The following is a 16,180-nucleotide window of genomic DNA, read 5'->3' on the forward strand; positions in this document are numbered from 1 at the left end:
ACAGGCGGAGGCAGCCCCGCCCTTGGGCATGCGGCACATGGGCTGTTCCGGTCCCGGCGCATGGCATATGGGCAGCTCCACCCCTGGGCGTGCGGCACAGCAGCGGTGCTGGCGCTGGTGCTTGCCCTGGGAGTGCAGTGCATGGGTGGCGCCAGCACTGGGTAAGCGCCGTATGGGTGGCCCTGCCCCCAGGCAAGTGCATGACCCCGCCCCCGGGTGCGTGTGTGGCTCCGCCCCCGGGTGCCCAGCATGTGAGTAGCCCCACCCCCAGTTGGGGACTACTGCAGTACATCAATAGGAGTATTGCCAGCATTTCTAGGGAAGTGATTATTTCCCTTTATTTGGCACTGGTGAGGCCACATCTGGAGTATTATGTCCTATTCTGGGGCCCTCATTACAGAAAGGATGTGGATGCTTTTGAGAGAGTCCAGTGAAGGGTATCAGAATGTACTAGGGGTCTGGAGGTCATGATTTACGAGGAGAGACTGAGGGATTTGGGCTTATTTAGTCTACAGAAGAGAAGAGTGAGAGGGGAATTAAAAGCTGCCTTCAACTACCTGAAGGGGTGTTCCAAAGAGGATGGAGAGAGGCTGTTCTCAGTGGTGACAGATGACAGAATGAGGAGTAAGTCTCAATTTGCAATGGGGAAGGTCTATGTCGGATATTAGGAAACACTATTTCACTAGGAGGGTGGTGGCGCACTGGAATGAGTTACCTAGGCAGGTGCTGGAATCTCCATCCCTAGAGGTTTTTGAGTCCTGGCTTTACAAAGCTGTGCTCAGGATGACTTAGTTGGGATTTGTCCTGCTTTTAGCAGGGGGATGGACTTGATAACTTCTTGAGGTTTCTTCCAATCGTATAATTCTATGATAGATCAAGCATGGTCAAACTGTGGCTTTTTTACAATTAAAATGCAGCTCACAGAACCACGCCCCACATACACCTCCCCATTCTCTACCTACAAGACAGGGTAGGAGGAGGAACTTAAGCTTCTGCCCTGTGGCAGAGTGATGGAGCTACAAACTTCTGCCTTGTAGTGGGGTGGTGAGACTAAAAGCTTCTGCCTTACAGGGAGGAGATTATAAGGGCCTTCGCTATCCAGAAGTGGGAGGGCAGAAGCCCCATGCTCCAACCGATGCCACTTTACAGGGCAGAGTATGTATGGCTTGTGGTACTTGAACTTCTGAAGGTTATTGTATGTGGCTTGGAGAGTCAGTAGGTTTGGCTTATCCTGGTCCAGATAGGTAAGACAGGCAACGGGTGAAAAGGAAAAAATAAGTAGAGAGGTATAAAAAAATAGGTAGAGAGGTAGAGTGGCTTGTATAAAGACCCACATGTCACTGGTAGATGTGAGAACAGAACTACACAACACAGGACAGAATCTTATTGTCCTTTCAGAAAAAAGGAAGGACAGCTTTTCTCTTCAGCAAATCATCATAGCCTGCCAGTGAAAGTGCCACCATGTGACAAAAAGATGCTGGAGGTCAGTGTTCCCTTTAAGCTGTGTGGCAGCACAGCTTCACAGGTGATTAATCAGCCTCGCCCAGTCAGAGGCTCAGGACTCGATGGGAGTTGACTGACTGGGCGAGGCTGATTAATCGCCTGTGAAGCTGTGTTGCCACACAGTTTAGAGCAGCGGTCTCCAACTTTTTTATACCCAAGATCACTTTTTAAATGTCGGGACAAGCCAAGAACTACCCCATCCCTTCCCCAAGACTCCAGCCCTTCCTTGAGGCCCTGCCCTCTCTGCTCCCCTAAAGGAGTGAGTAACATACTGCATCAACAGAAGCTTCTGCAAGACAGAACTCTAAATCTTCAAAAGAAAAAAAATCCACAGCCTCTCAAGACCTTGTAATATATTTCTGGAATATGAAGAATTAGGTTAGCGTAGAAAATGGAAATAAATTCCTGTAGCAAGTCTCAGTACACAAAACTTGACTGAATTAATAGCATTTCCATGGTATGCCAAATTTTGACCTCCGAACCTTTTCTAATGACAGTATATCTTTTTTGAGATGAGGAGACTGCATCTGTACGCAGTATTCCAGGTGTGGGTGTATCATGGATTTTTTATAAGGGCACTAAGATATTCTCCGTCTTATTCTCTATCCCTTTTTTAATAATTCTTAACATCCTGTTTGCTTTTTTGACTGCCGCTGCACACTGCATGGATGTCTTCAGAGAACTATCCACGATGATCTCTTTCCTGATTAGTTGTAGCTAAATTAGCCCCCATCATATTATATGTATAGTTGGGGTTATTTTTTCCAATGTGCATTAGTTTACATTTATCCACATTAAATTTCATTTGCCATTTTGTTGCCCAGTCACTTAGTTTGGTGACATCTTTTTGAAGTTCTTCACAGTCTGCTCTGGTCTTAACTATCTTGAGCAGTTTAGTATCATCTGCAAACTTTGCCACCTCAGGGTATGTCTACACTACCACCCTAGTTCGAACTAGGGTGATAATGTAGGCAACCGGAGTTGCAAATGAAGCCCGGGATTTGAATTTCCCGGGCTTCATTTGCATATTGCCAGGCACCACCATTTTTAAATGTCTGCTAGAGCGGACTCCGTGCCCCGTGGCTACACGCGGCACGGACTAGGTAGTTTGGATTAGGCTTCCTATTCCACGAGGAGTAATGGTAGTTCGGAATAGGAAGCCTAATCCGAACTACCTAGTCCGTGCCGTGTGTAGCCGCGGGGCACGGAGTCCACACTTAGGGGACATTTAAAAATGGCGGCGCCCAGCAATATGCAAATGAAGCCCGGGAAATTCAAATCCCGGGCTTCATTTGCAACTCCAGTTGCCTACATTACCACCCTAGTTCAAACTAGGGTGGTAGTGTAGACATACCCTCACTGTGTACCCAATTTCTTCAGCCTTGCCTCATATCTCATGTTCTCTAGACCTTTTATCATTTGTGTTGATCTTCTCTGGACTTTCTTCAGTTTCTCCACATTTCCTGAAATGTGGTGCCCAGAACTGGACATGATACTCCAGCTGGGGCCTAATGTAGGCTCATTCCCTGCCTAGGGGACATGAGACTGGGTGGGTTAATTTCCAATCCTCCTGTTTATTCTTTTCCTAAGCCAGAAGGGCACAGTAGTTCTGATGGGGTTTGGAGAGGGGATGGAAGTCAGATCCAAGATCAATGAGCCCTGGGAAGTGGGCCCATTGAAAGGAGACTGGACCTGTGGATGCCTTGGGGGTCAGCAGCAAGGGCCTACTTTGGGAAGCCCCCTCTTTGGAGGTGAATGTGGCAGCATTGAGACACCACCCAGAAGCAGGCGCCACAGACACTAACTGCAGATTCATGGGATGGCTCTCATAGATCTTATGCACGTGCATAAGGGGATAGATCTGCAAGAAGGGAGGGGCAGTGGAGTAGTGAGGGGGCCAGAGGGGTTAGTTGCTCCTGGGAGAAAAATAATATAAAATGGATCAAAATTACAGGTGCTTTGTGAATATGCTGACTTGAGAGTGGAAAGATTTCATATTATCATATGTAGAATAGTGATAGAAATGTAGCCGTGTTAGTCTGGGGTAGCTGAAGCAAAATGCAGGACAATGTAGCACTTTAAAGACTAACAAGATGGTTTATTAGATGATGAGCTTTCGTGGGCCAGACCCACTTCCTCACATCAAATAGTGGAAGAAAATTGTCACAACCATATATACCAAAGGTAGCGTGTTTGCCCAGCCAATTCACAGCGGATTCAGCACTGGCTGCTCGGCAGGATTTCCCAGCGAGGCCGCTTGGCGCAGGGTGGCCCACGGGGAGGCTGCGCTTGCGAGGAGCGAGCCGGCAGAGAGTCGCCTCGGCACTGTGGTGCGGCTGGAGCGTGCTTTGCCCGGTGCTTTTCGGCCTTATTCCCCCCGCCCCTCTCCAGCGGCTGCCCCCATCGCAGCAAGTCCTGGGAGCAGCAGAAGCAAATGGAGGCGAGGGGGCTGCTCCGCTGCGGACATTTGGTACCTAAAATGGCGCCCGAGCTCGGCTGGGGCGGCCAGGCGGTGGGAATGGTGTCCGACCCGGCGAGGGAGCGGGGCGGAGCCGGGCAGGAGGGGGCCGCGGAAGGTGTCGGCCGGGGGTGGAGCCGGGCCGGAGGCGGAGCGCTCGGAGGGGCAGGCGGTGCGGGGGCTGGTGGCGGCCCGCGGCTGAGGTGAACAGGGCTGGGAGGCGGAGCCGGGAGCGGTGGGGCGAGGGGAGTGTGATTCTGCTGTGGCGCCCGCAGGGGGTCCCGCAGCCCCTTCCCCGAGGCCGGCCCTGGCTGCGGGGCCGCGCGTGGTCTGAGGGCCGCGTGCCTGTCAGCTTGAGCCGTTGCTTCCCCTCAGCACGCGGAAGAAAACGCGTCCCCGAAGAAGCGCGAACTGACATCGCGGGAGGGGCGCGGGCGCCCAACCCTTCCGCAAAGTCAGTTCCCGCGTCGTGCGTGTAGCGCGAGCGGGGCCCGTGCGCTAAACGGGCGGTGCTGGTTTGGAAGAGACGTTGAGCGGCGGTGCGAATAAAAATACCGTTAAAAGAGCCCTCCAACGGCAGCCCCTCCCCCCCCCCCGTCAGTGGCTGGCAGCAATGAGTCGTGTCCTAGCACTTGTGTGTCTCTTTTTAACAGCGCTGCTAGAATAAAGGGATGGCCAGTGAGACCTGCGCTCCCCGGGAGCCTCCAATCCCGCAGCTGCAGTTCGCTCCCTTCGCTAGTGCCTTGGATGTGGGGTTCTGGCATGAGCTGACACAGAAGAAACTCAATGAGTATAGACTAGATGAGACTCCCAAAAGTATCAAAGGCTACTATTATAATGGTAGGTGGAAACGCAACTTCTTATTCCGCAAAGCAGAATTTCTCCTGTGACTGTCTTTTAATTATATTTCTGTTCCATGCACAAAATATTCCCCACTCATAAGAGGGATAGAAAAAAAACGGGAGTTGTTTATTGGATATATAATTTGTAACTATATAAGAAACAGATTCGTATCCTAGTCATATATGCTTCAAGGTGAGGATTAGTCCCTTGATTCTGGAAACTATCTTTGTTTTTATTGTGACACAGATGCTGCTGCTGTTATTTAAAATAAACTGTTTTTATCCAGGTGATCCTTTTGGTCTGCCAGCTCGTTTAACATTGGAGTTTAGTGCCTTTGATGTGTAAGTATCTTATGTGATTTTGAAGTTTTTTTTAAAAAAAAAGGTGCATAATAATATAGTTACATTTAATGATAGTCACTTATGAATATGCGTGGTGTGCATCTTCTAAAGCGTTAGCAGAATTTAATGAGAGTCTTCTCACATTTTGAAATCTCGATGTGATTTTCATAATTGCCCTCACTAGGGATTTTAAATTTTGATTAATTAAATAATCAATTGGTCAATGGCATATCCATCGACTATTTGATTAGTCGATAAGGGCTAGCACATTCCGCCTTTGAAATACCACATGGAGCCCAGGGTCTGTGGGGGACGCCCCTGTGCTCCACGTGGCATTCCAACCTTGAAATGTACAAGAGTGCCTGCTGGGGCTATTGTACATTTCAAAGTGGAAGCGGTGCATGGCTCTTCCCCCACCCCCCGCTGACCCCAGGTTCCATGGGGCGCTCTGCTTTGAAATGTACAAGAGCCCCAGTGGGGACTCTTGTACATTTCATAGTTGGAGCTCTGTGTCCCTGCCCCCTCCCATGGAGGTGGTGGGAACCAACTTTTAAGCTGGCTCCCCCAGCAACCCCTCCTTTATCCCCCTCTTGCTGCCTCTTTGTGATAGAGGCAGCAAGGAGGAGAAGCAACTAGTCCACTAGGCTGTGTCTAGACTGGCAAGTTTTTCTGCAAAATCATCTGCTTTCCGGAAAAACTTGCCAGCTTTCTACACTGGCCGCTTGAATTTCCGCAAAAGCACTGACGATCTCATGTAAGATCTTTTCCGAAAATGCTTTTAATGGAAAAGTTTTCTGTTTAAAAGCATTTCCGGAAAATCATGCCAGTGTAGATGTAGGCCTAGTGTGTTGACTATCCCATAAGCTTTTGATGGTCTGGTAGCACTTCATAGACTAACAAAGCATGTAGATGGTATCATGAGCTTGTGTAGGCACAGCCCACTTCTTCAGATGACTGGAGTTACGATTAGGGGATAAGGAAACTCAAAATAAATAGGAGAAGGGAAGGGGAGGGGGAAAGATGTTCTGTCGCCCACCCCCCTACCTCCATGCATAAAGTATCAGGAGAAAGGGTGCTAAACCTGAGTAGATAAAGATCAAAGTCAGTGGATGGATAAGGCAGGAAGGATACCATTCAGAAAGTAAAATAGTGATAGAAATGTAGCCGTGTTAGTCTGGGGTAGCTGAAGCAAAATGCAGGACAATGTAGCACTTTAAAGACTAACAAGATGGTTTATTAGATGATGAGCTTTCGTGGGCCAGATCCACTTCCTCAGATCAAATAGTGGAAGAAAGTAGTCACAACCATATATACCAAAGGATACAATTAAAAAAATGAACACATACGAAAAGGACAAATCACATTGCAGAACAGGAGGGGGATGCGGGGGGGGGGGGAGGAAGGAAGGTAAGTGTCTGTGAATTGATGATATTAGAGGTGGGGAGAGTGGGATGTTTGTGAGTTAATGGTATTAGAGGTGATAATTGGGGAAACTATCTTGGTAATGGGTGAGATAGTTCAAATGTTTGTTCAGTCCTTTTTGGAAAGTGTCGAATTTTAACATGAATGACAGTTCAGAGGATTCCCTTTCAAGTGCAGATGTAAAAGGTCTTTGTAGCAGAATGCAGGTGGTTAAGTCATTGGGTGTGTCTAGACTACATGCCTCCTTCGACGGAGGCATGTAGATTAGCCAGATCGGAAGAGGGAAATGAAGCCGCGATTAAAATAATCGCGGCTTCATTTAAATTTAAATGGCTGCCCCGATCTGCCGATCAGCTGTTTGTCGGCAGATCGGGGCAGTCTGGACGCGACGCGCCGACAAAGAAGCCTTTCTTCATCGGCACAGGTAAACCTGGTTTCACGAGGCTTACCTGTGCCGATGAAGAAAGGCTTCTTTGTCGGCGCGTCGCGTCCAGACTGCCCCGATCTGCCGACAAACAGCTGATCGGCAGATCGGGGCAGCCATTTAAATTTAAATGAAGCCGCGATTATTTTAATCGCGGCTTCATTTCCCTCTTCCGATCTGGCTAATCTACATGCCTCCGTCGAAGGAGGCATGTAGTCTAGACACACCCATTGAGAGAGTGTCCTTTCTGGTTAAAATGGCAAGAAACTGTTTTTTCTTTGTGATCTTGTCTGATATCTGTTTTGTGGGCATTAATCCTTTGGCGAAGTGACTGAGACGTTTGTCCAATGTACATAGCAGACGGACACTTTTGGCACATGATAGCATAGATTATATTTCTGGATGCGCAGGAATATGTGTTCTTGATCTTATAACTCACTTGGTTAGGTCCAATAATGGCATCAGCAGAATGAATATGTGGACAAAGCTGGCAACGGGGTTTGTTGCAAGGGAAGGTACCAGGGTTGGTATTAGTGTGGTATGTCCTGTGGTGGTTGGTAAGAATCATCTTGAGGTTAGGTGGTTGTCTATAGGAGACTATGGGTCTGTCTCCCAGAGCCTCTTGGAGTATGGTATCCTGTTCCAGTATAGGCTGTAGTTTATTGATAATGTGTTGGACAGGTTTAAGTTGGGGGTTGTACGTGATGACAAGTGGTGTTCTATTGTTGGTTTTCTTGGGTCTGTCTTGAAGTAGATGATTTCTAGGTATTCGTCTGGCTCTTTCAATTTGCTTTTTTATTTCTCTGGGTGGGTAGTTGAGGTTTATAAATGCTTGGTAGAGATCCTGAAGCTTCTGGTCTCTGTCAGTGGGATTAGAGCAGATGCGGTTGTATCGAAGGGCTTGGCTATAGACGATGGATCGTGTGGTGTGTTCTGGATGGGAGCTGGAAGCATGTAGGTAACTGTATGAGTCCATAATTAATTGAATTGAATTTGCATATGAATTGTAATTCCAAGATTTCCTGTGGATTTGACTTGAGGAACTGGCCTGTGAAAAAACCCCAACCTTCAGATCTGTGAGATTATGGTTAGGTAATCAGAAATGTTCTGTCACTGGCTTCTGAGTATTTTCTTTACGTATATCTGATTTGTATCCATTGATTCTTTCACGTAGAGAACATCTAGTTTGACCAATATATATAGTAAAGGGGAACTGTTGGCATTTGATGGTGTAGATCAAATTACTAGATGAGCAGTCAAGTGACCCTTTGATTTTGTGGCTAGTGTTGTTTGCTCCAGTGATGAATTCGTCAGTATAAATATGTGGGCAGAATTGGCGTCTTTTCTGGTTGCAGGGCCGGATTCCTGGAGGCTTATGATGTGGTTGTGTGGCATGGTTATCAGAAAGAATACGTTTCAGGTTAGAGGGTTGTTTGTAAGCAAGAATAAGTTTTTCTATCAAGGCCTCAGAGTGAGGGATAATTTCCCAGGATGGGTTGTAGATTGTGTATAATGTGTTGGAGGGGTCTGAGTTGTGGATTGTAAGTAATAACAAGAGGAGTTCTGTTATTTGCTCTTTTGGGTCTGTCTTGAAGTAGTTCATGTCTGGGTACTTTTTTTGGCCCTGTCAATTTGTTTTTTCACTTCCCCAGGAGGGTATCTCAGATTTATGAATGCTCTGTAAAGATCATGTAGGTGATTGTCTCTGTCTGTGGGGTAGGAGCAAATCCGGTTGTATCATAGGGCTTGGCTGTATACAATCGACTGAAAAATGTGTATGGGATGGGAGCTGGAAGCATGAAGATAAGTGTAGCTGTCTGTGGGTTTACGATATAGGGTGGTTGAAAGTTGTCCATTATTTAACTTTACTGTAGTGTCCAGGAAGTGTATTTCCCTTGTGGACTGGTCCAGGCTGAGGTTGATAGTGGGGTGGATGTTGTTGAAATCCTGGTGGAATTCTTCAAGAGTCTCTTGACCATGTGTCCATATGATGATATCATCAATGTAGTGTAAGTAAAGAAGGGATGTTAGGGGGCAAGAGCTGAGGAAATGTTGTTCAAGGTCAGCCATAAAAATGTTGGCATATTGTGGTGCCATGCATGTGCCCATGGCTGTGCCTCTGATTTGGAGATAGAAATTATTTCTCAGTTGGAAGTAGTTGTGGGTGAGGACAAAATCGCAGAGTTCTGTAATCAGGTGTGCAGTGTTGTTGTCGGGCATGGTGTTCCTGATGGCCTGTAATCCGTCTTCATGTGGAATGTTGGTGTACTGTAGAGGGCTTCTACATCCATGGTATCCAGAATGGTATTTTCAGGGAGATTATTGATGTTTTGGAGTTTCCTCAGGAAGTCAGTGGTATCGCGGAGATAGCTGGGAGTGTTGGTGGCATAGGGTCTGAGGAGGGAGTCGATATAGCCAGATAATCCTGCGGTGAGTGTGCCAATGCTGGAGATGATGGGTCATCCGGGATTACCAGGTTTGTGTATTTTGGGTAGTAGATAGACAGTTGTGGATTAGGAGGAGTGTTATTGTAGATTTGGTTCTGAGTAGCATCAGGACCATAAGCTTTTGCTTATCAGATAGTCGATTAGTCGCTTACATCCCTAGCTCTCACTAATGACTTTGAAATTATTTTCTTGTGGCCTCTCTTAAATGCCAGTCGTCGTCCCCCTCCCCCTCCAGAACTGGCCCCCGCTTCTCCCCTCTTTCCCTATGCACTGCTGCCTGTGTGGGAGTGTAGTCTGAAAAATGTGATTGGGGGAAAATGTATGGAGTTGACGCACAGTCGTGAAATAAAGACATTTCATTGGCCATCCTTCTCTTGGATCTTTTTCCTATTAAATAGATATTACGGATTGAATTAATCTTGCTATTCTGAGACTGTAACCATATCAACAAATATTGTGCATTTAAGTGGTTTCCTGATGGAATAACACTTTGTAAACTATTTTAATTATTATATTCTGTGTGAAGAGTATGCGTTGCGTTTTCACAAGACTGATGAAAAATGGATCAAATCACAAACCCCAGATATATGGTTTATTATAGTGCTTCATATTTTTGTTAATAAAAACCAATATACCGTTTAAGATTAGCATTCATCTAGTCACAGAACTGGTCTGTGCCTGTTATATTTTGAGTAGCTTGGAAAGAGGGGTTGCTCACAAGCCAAAAGCTGTGACCATTTTAATATTTTCAGGCAAAATATAACTCCTTTGTTCATGCGGTCTCTAAATCCCTTCTGAATGCCTCACAGAGCTCAAATAATGTCTGCTAGATCTGAATCTTTGGAAAACCTGTTTTGTTAGATCAAAATAAGAGACTGTCTGTCTTTGTAATCTTTGTTTAATCTTTGTGTAAAATGAAGTCTTCTCCAGCTCTTTCGTATATCCCATACCTCAGCAGCATTTGTCATTGTGTCATGAGGTATGCTATGCATTTCTAAACTTCCAGTTGATCAAATCACACTAATTACCGAATTGTCCATGAATTCAAGCACATTATTGTACTACCTGCAAACATTCTGAGTGGAACTGTCCTCAGCTTGCCTTCTGCCTCGTAATGTATATAGTCACACCTCTGCTTAGAAGTTTTCATCATTGGTGCTTAATGGGAGAATTTCCATTGGATACTGTTAATCAAAGTTCTGGCAAAAAAGGCTACTATGTGATTCCAAGAGTGTCCTTGTCTTTTGTCTAGGAATGCTGCCACCCCAGCACACTGCTGTCCTGCTGTTGGAACATTATATAACACCAACACTTTTGAATCTTTCAAATCCTGTGATAAGAAATCACTATTGGAAAAAGCAGCAAATGAGGTGAGGTTAGCCATTAAATACATTTACAGAGAAAATAGGATTTGGGGAATGGAGAGTCTGTGATTGCCCACTGACCCATCTAACCCCAATTTTGGGTTACAGTTACTTTTGGAGGAGGCAACTTGGTGTCTTCTGTTTGTTTTGATCAACTCTGAATGGCAGTGGTTTGATGATATTCAGTAATCTCAGTCCTGTCTCTCATGTATCTAATGTTAGCAATACTCTTGGACTTGCCCAGTTACTTGCATTCCGGGGAGCATTGTTTTTGTGAAACCCAGAAACCAGCTACTGCTCGCTTTTGGGTTTTCAGATTCTCATAATGCATTCTGGGGCATAAGTAATGGGATGAAGACTGAGGAGATGTAATAGTAGAGAGTTTACTCTACCTAGCCTTTCTGGGGGTACGTCTACACTACAAAGTTAATTCGAACTAACGGATGTTAGTTCGAATTAACTTTGATAGGCGCTACACTAGCGCTCCGCTACTTCGAACTTAATTCGAACTAGCGGAGCGCTTAGTTCGAACTAGGTAAACCTCATTGCATGAGGACTAAGCCTACTTCGAACTTACTAGTTCGAATTAAGGGGTGTGTAGCCCCTTAATTCAAACTAGTGGGAGGCTAGCCCTCCTCAGCTTTCCCTGGTGGCCACTCTGGCCAATACCAGGGAAACTCTATTGCCTCCCTCCCGGCCCCGGACCCCTTAAAGGGGCACGGGCTGGCTACGATGCCCGTGCCAGGTGCAAGCCTGCCAGCACCCAACCAGCAGACCCTGCACCTGGCATGGCTCGAGCCAGCCACCCGATGCCCCCCAGCCCTCCCCCTCTTCCCGGGACCAGGCTGGCGGCTCCCGGGAGCTTGCCCAGGACCGCAAGAGGCGGGCACACGCCTGCTGGTCTAGTGCGGACATCGTGGACCTCGTCCACGACCTCCACACTAGGCACAGGAAAGTGGCCATCTAGGGTAGGAGAGCTGCCAGCCTGGCCACCCAGGAGCAGGTGTGTATGAAAATCAAGGTGGTCCACTGAGACCCTGAGACCTGAGCTTACAATGGCCGTACTGGGTCAGACCAAAGGTCCATCTAGCCCAGTAGCCCGTCTGCCGACAGCGGCCAACCCTAGGGACCCTGGAGGGGATGGACCGAAGACAGTGACCAAGCCATTTGTCTTGTACCATCCCTCTCCAGCCTTCCACAAACTTTGGCCAGGGACACCACTCCTACCTCCCTGGCTAATACCACTCCATGGACCCAACCTCCATCACTTTATCTCACTTCTCTTTAAACTCTGTTCTAGTTCTAGCCTTCACAGCATCCTGCAGCAAGGAGTTCCACAGGTTGACTCTTTGCTTTGTGAAGAACAACTTTCTGTTACTAGTTTGAAGCCTGCTACCCATTCCTTTCCTTTGGCGTCCTCTAGTCCTTCTATTATGGGAACTAATGAAGAACTTTTCTTTATGCACCCTCTCCACCCCACTCATGCTTTTATAGACCTCTATCCTATCCCCCCTCAGTCTCCTCTTTTCTAAACTGAAAAGTCCCAGTCTCTTTAGCCTCTCTTCATATGGGACCTGTTCCAAACCTCTGATCATTTTAGTTGCCCTCCCCTCTCCCACCTTCTCTCTTCCCCTCTCCCACCTCCTTTTCCCAGTCTCCCCGAGTTTTGTTCAATAAAGAGAGATTATTTTTTTGACCACACATGTCCTTTATTTTGTACATCAGGAAGGGGGGCTAGGGAAGGGTAAGTGGAAGGAGGTGAGGGAGGAATGGGGTACGAGCCCCCGATGGGGAGGACTGGGCTGGCTCTGCGGGCTTTTGGGGGTGGAAGCTCTCCTGCAGCCCCCCAATAGCCCCCTCTCTCCAGATGGCAGCCTGCGGCAAGTGCAGCCGGTCTGATGGCCAAGTGCTGTGATGTGCCCAGTGTGGGCACTCAGGGCACTCCAAGCCAAGACTACTTTGCAAGCGGGGCACCCCTGAGAACTGTCTGTCCGGGGTGGGGGTCGGGTCCCTTTAAGCACAGCCCTCGGCTAGCCTGAAACAGCAACTCCACGCTCTAAGACCTCATCTGATGCCCTGCCAGCACTGCTTCCGGACATGCTAGTTCGAATTAGCAAAACGCTAATTCGAACTAGTTTTTTAGTCTGGATCCGTTAGTTCGAATTATCTTAGTTCGAATTAACTAATTCGAACTAAATTAATTCGAATTAGCGCTGTAGTGTAGACATACCCTATGAGAGGGGAGAAGGTCCGGTTGTCTGCTCCTTGAAAATAACTTGTACAAGAAGTCACTAAATAAGGTAGGGATGTCATTGTGTAGAGCAGGGGTCGACAACCCCTGGCATGTGTGCCACAAGCAGCATGTGCCGATTTTCCCGTGGCAGATCAGCCCTGCTCCTCCCCTCTGCTGCAGGCTGGATCACAAGCTCCTGCTTCCTGCTGGGAGGGAGGGGAGTGGGAGAGGCGTGCAAGTTTCCCTTGGGCTGCTCCTGTCCAGCCTGGGCGTGCAGCTTCCAGAAGCTAAGGGGTTAACACCCCCTTTTTTCCCCCACAGGCTTCCTGCTTCAGGAGGGGGCAGGTCTGGGCTTGCTCCAGAGAGCCAGGGCTGGGCACTTGGTCCTATGTGGCACGCACGGTCCTGGGCTGCTCCCCGTGGGCTGTGTGCGGTAGCGGGGAGCCGCTTCCCCAGCACTCCTCTGCACCTGGCCGAGCTGGAGCCAGCCCTGGCCTCTGTCTGCCCCAGAGCTGCAGTCTGCAGGTAAAGGGCTGGTCAGGGCAGGGAAGAGACTCTGTCCTTCCCCTCCCCCTGCTTTTCCTCGCTCCAGTGCTGCTGCTGACCGGTGAGTGCACTGGGGGCACAGAGATGTGGAGGTAGGAAAGAGGTGAAGGAGAATGAGGGGGCAGGAATTGTACTGAGAGGCATGGAGCGATGGCGGGGGGATCATGAGGCTGAGGAGAGTGAGGCTGGAGCAGAGGGAAGATGTGAGGGGGGAATACAATTTTACTTTGCAGAAGCTGCACTTTCCTTTACTCCCTGCTTCTTTGCCTCCCTCCCCAACTAGCTATTTGGCTGCATTCTCATCCTCTCACCTTTTCTGCGTTACTGCCCCAACTCCCTCCCACCCCACACCCGCTCCTGCCGCCAAACTCCCTTCCAGACCCTGCCCTCCTCACCCTATCCTGCATCCCAATCCCACTCGCTGGTAGCCCTGTCCCGCACATTGAACCCCTCATTTTTGTTCCCACCTTAGAGCCTAAGAGGGTCCACAAAATCCATTAACTCTGGAATCCCAGAGAAGTAAATGTGGCCTATGAGAAGTCCTGAACCTCAGTCCTCCCTGTCCCTTCCTCTCACACTGTGGGGGCTGGAGTGCCAGAAGAGTGAGGTGTCTCAGTTGGAAGCCACATCAGTGAGGATTGGGGGGTTTTGGAGGAGATTTTTGCTTCTCACTTGTGTGGTCTCCAACTGATTTCTCTATGGGTCAGTAACCCCGAACCCGAGAGAGGTTCCCCACCCCTCCCATAAATAAAGAAAACATTGAAACCTTTTACTTTGTTTGAAATGAAGTTTGATAAACTAACACAAGAAGATTAAAAAGCTTAAATTGTTCAATAATTTAAAAAATTTAAAAAACCATTTTCCCCAGTTGCAGCACTAGCAAAACGGCTCGGGTGTAATTAACAGTGAGTTTCCATTAGCAACTGGTATTGAGCCAGGTGATCCACGGGGGGCATGGTGGAGTGAACCGCTGCCAGGAGAGTGGCACAGCCCAAGACAGGAGGGTTAAATCTTGGCACTTCCTGGTGTAGACACCTACACAATTAACAGATAAGCCGAGGCTTAGTAGTTTATCTTGTCGACTACATGCATTCTCCCCCAATCCCCGCTTGCCATCTCTGTATCACAGGCAGGAAAGATGGGTAGGGGGAGCCGGTGTCTGTGGGAAGCCAGCTTTTAAGCCAGCTCCCCGTGAGCACTGGAATGTCTGCCCCGGTGAGGGGGGTAGGCAGGAGCCATTACGTGCGACGAGCTGGCTCTCTGCCTGTGTCAGCTCCACGAACCCACCTGCCCCCCTGCCCCATGCCGCCTACAGATGTGGGGGCAGGGCAGGCAGAGGCTGGTGCTCAGGGTCTGCCTGCACCCTCCTCCCCTTGCGCTGCTGCATCTACCAGAGGCAGCAGCAGGGGGAAGGCTGAGGGGGAAGGAGGAGGGTCTGAGCACAGGCTCACCATGGACAGTGGCTGATCAGCTGTTTGTCGGCTCAGCGCGGCAGCCATGTAAATTTAAATGAAGCAGCGATTATTTAAATCGCCGCTTCATTTTCCTATGTCTGGTATCCTAATCTACATGCCTCTGGCGACATAGGCATGTAGTCTAGACGTACCCTTAGTGAGTGTCACGTGCCAACACATATGACATCTGCAGAGGTGTAGGTCCATAAATCATTTCAGGGTCTCCTCTGTGACCTGTGGATATCATTCAGTTCAGTATCTTTCAGATGTTTGGGGGACTCCATTATGCTTTGTTTGGTGGTTTGGATGTTCTGCTGCAGTTTCATGAAGAGGAGTTTTTGGTTTTCTGCTTGTGCATTAGGTAGATTCATGGTTTGTTCAGATTCATTTCAGGGCAATCCAAAATTTGTGTGGTTGGTAGAGACTGGGGGAATGGTTAGAAGGGATGTTAAAATGCATTTATTTAGGTAAACGTGTAACCGCTGAAAATCTCAGCGGCTATATGTTTACATTCAGGGGATGCAGCTCCCTGGGAACCTAATGCATACTTATCACTTGTAAATGCTTAACAATCTTATATGAACCTCCAGTTTAAAACTATTTAGCATACAGTGATTATATATAACATTGCATATGAGTTAATCATAACATCACTCAACAAACAAGAAATGAATGTTAAAATAAATTAATTGGTTATTAGGTTTGTTTCTTACTGTGCACAACATGCCTCCTGTCTGCACTTCTAGATTTTTTTGTACTTGTGATCCTGCCACTGGGTTTTTATGATCAGTTTCAGTACCCTAGGTATCATTTTAGAGATTTAGGAGAACAGAAAAAACCTCATTGCTGCTCTGTTGGTTATGGCTCATCCGTCTGAAGAGCAGTTACTGTCGGAAAAAGTTAATAGTTATCATTTTTATGTGTAACAGCGTAAAACTTTGAAAATTTAAGCCTAGATATCTGTAGATATAGGCTCTGTCTGTCATATGGAAGACCTAATTCTGGATGAGCTCTATACTTCTGACCCTTACCTGGCAGAATGAAAATGAAATGTAAAGCCTCTGATAGTAGAACTGTCGTTTATAATTACCAAGACCTTAGCATAAAACAGTGTCTTAGGGTATGTCTACACTGCAGCACTATTT

General features: G+C 47.7%; 1 protein-coding gene across 9 annotated transcripts in view; it reads left to right on the forward strand.

Annotated features, from left to right (window-relative positions):
- Positions 1–3,721: 3,721 nt before the first annotated feature.
- Positions 3,722–16,180, forward strand: part of ATG7 (autophagy related 7) — a 179,067-nt gene continuing 166,608 nt past the window's right edge. The window contains exons 1-4 of one of the 9 annotated variants that reach the window (XM_075939620.1): positions 3,722–3,973; positions 4,615–4,801; positions 5,091–5,145; positions 10,691–10,808. In XM_075939620.1, coding sequence (XP_075795735.1) covers positions 4,633–4,801; positions 5,091–5,145; positions 10,691–10,808 — 342 coding nt within the window. In that variant the 5' untranslated portion in view covers positions 3,722–3,973; positions 4,615–4,632. Of the gene's footprint in view, positions 3,974–4,009; positions 4,165–4,265; positions 4,802–5,090; positions 5,146–10,690; positions 10,809–13,391; positions 13,643–16,180 lie in introns of those variants that run through there. The other 8 variants (XM_075939619.1, XM_006117612.4, XM_075939621.1 and 5 more) reach the window with 8 other exon arrangements.

The sequence above is a fragment of the Pelodiscus sinensis genome, chromosome 11 (assembly GCF_049634645.1).
Source record: "Pelodiscus sinensis isolate JC-2024 chromosome 11, ASM4963464v1, whole genome shotgun sequence".
NCBI classification, from domain to species: Eukaryota; Metazoa; Chordata; order Testudines; family Trionychidae; genus Pelodiscus; species Pelodiscus sinensis.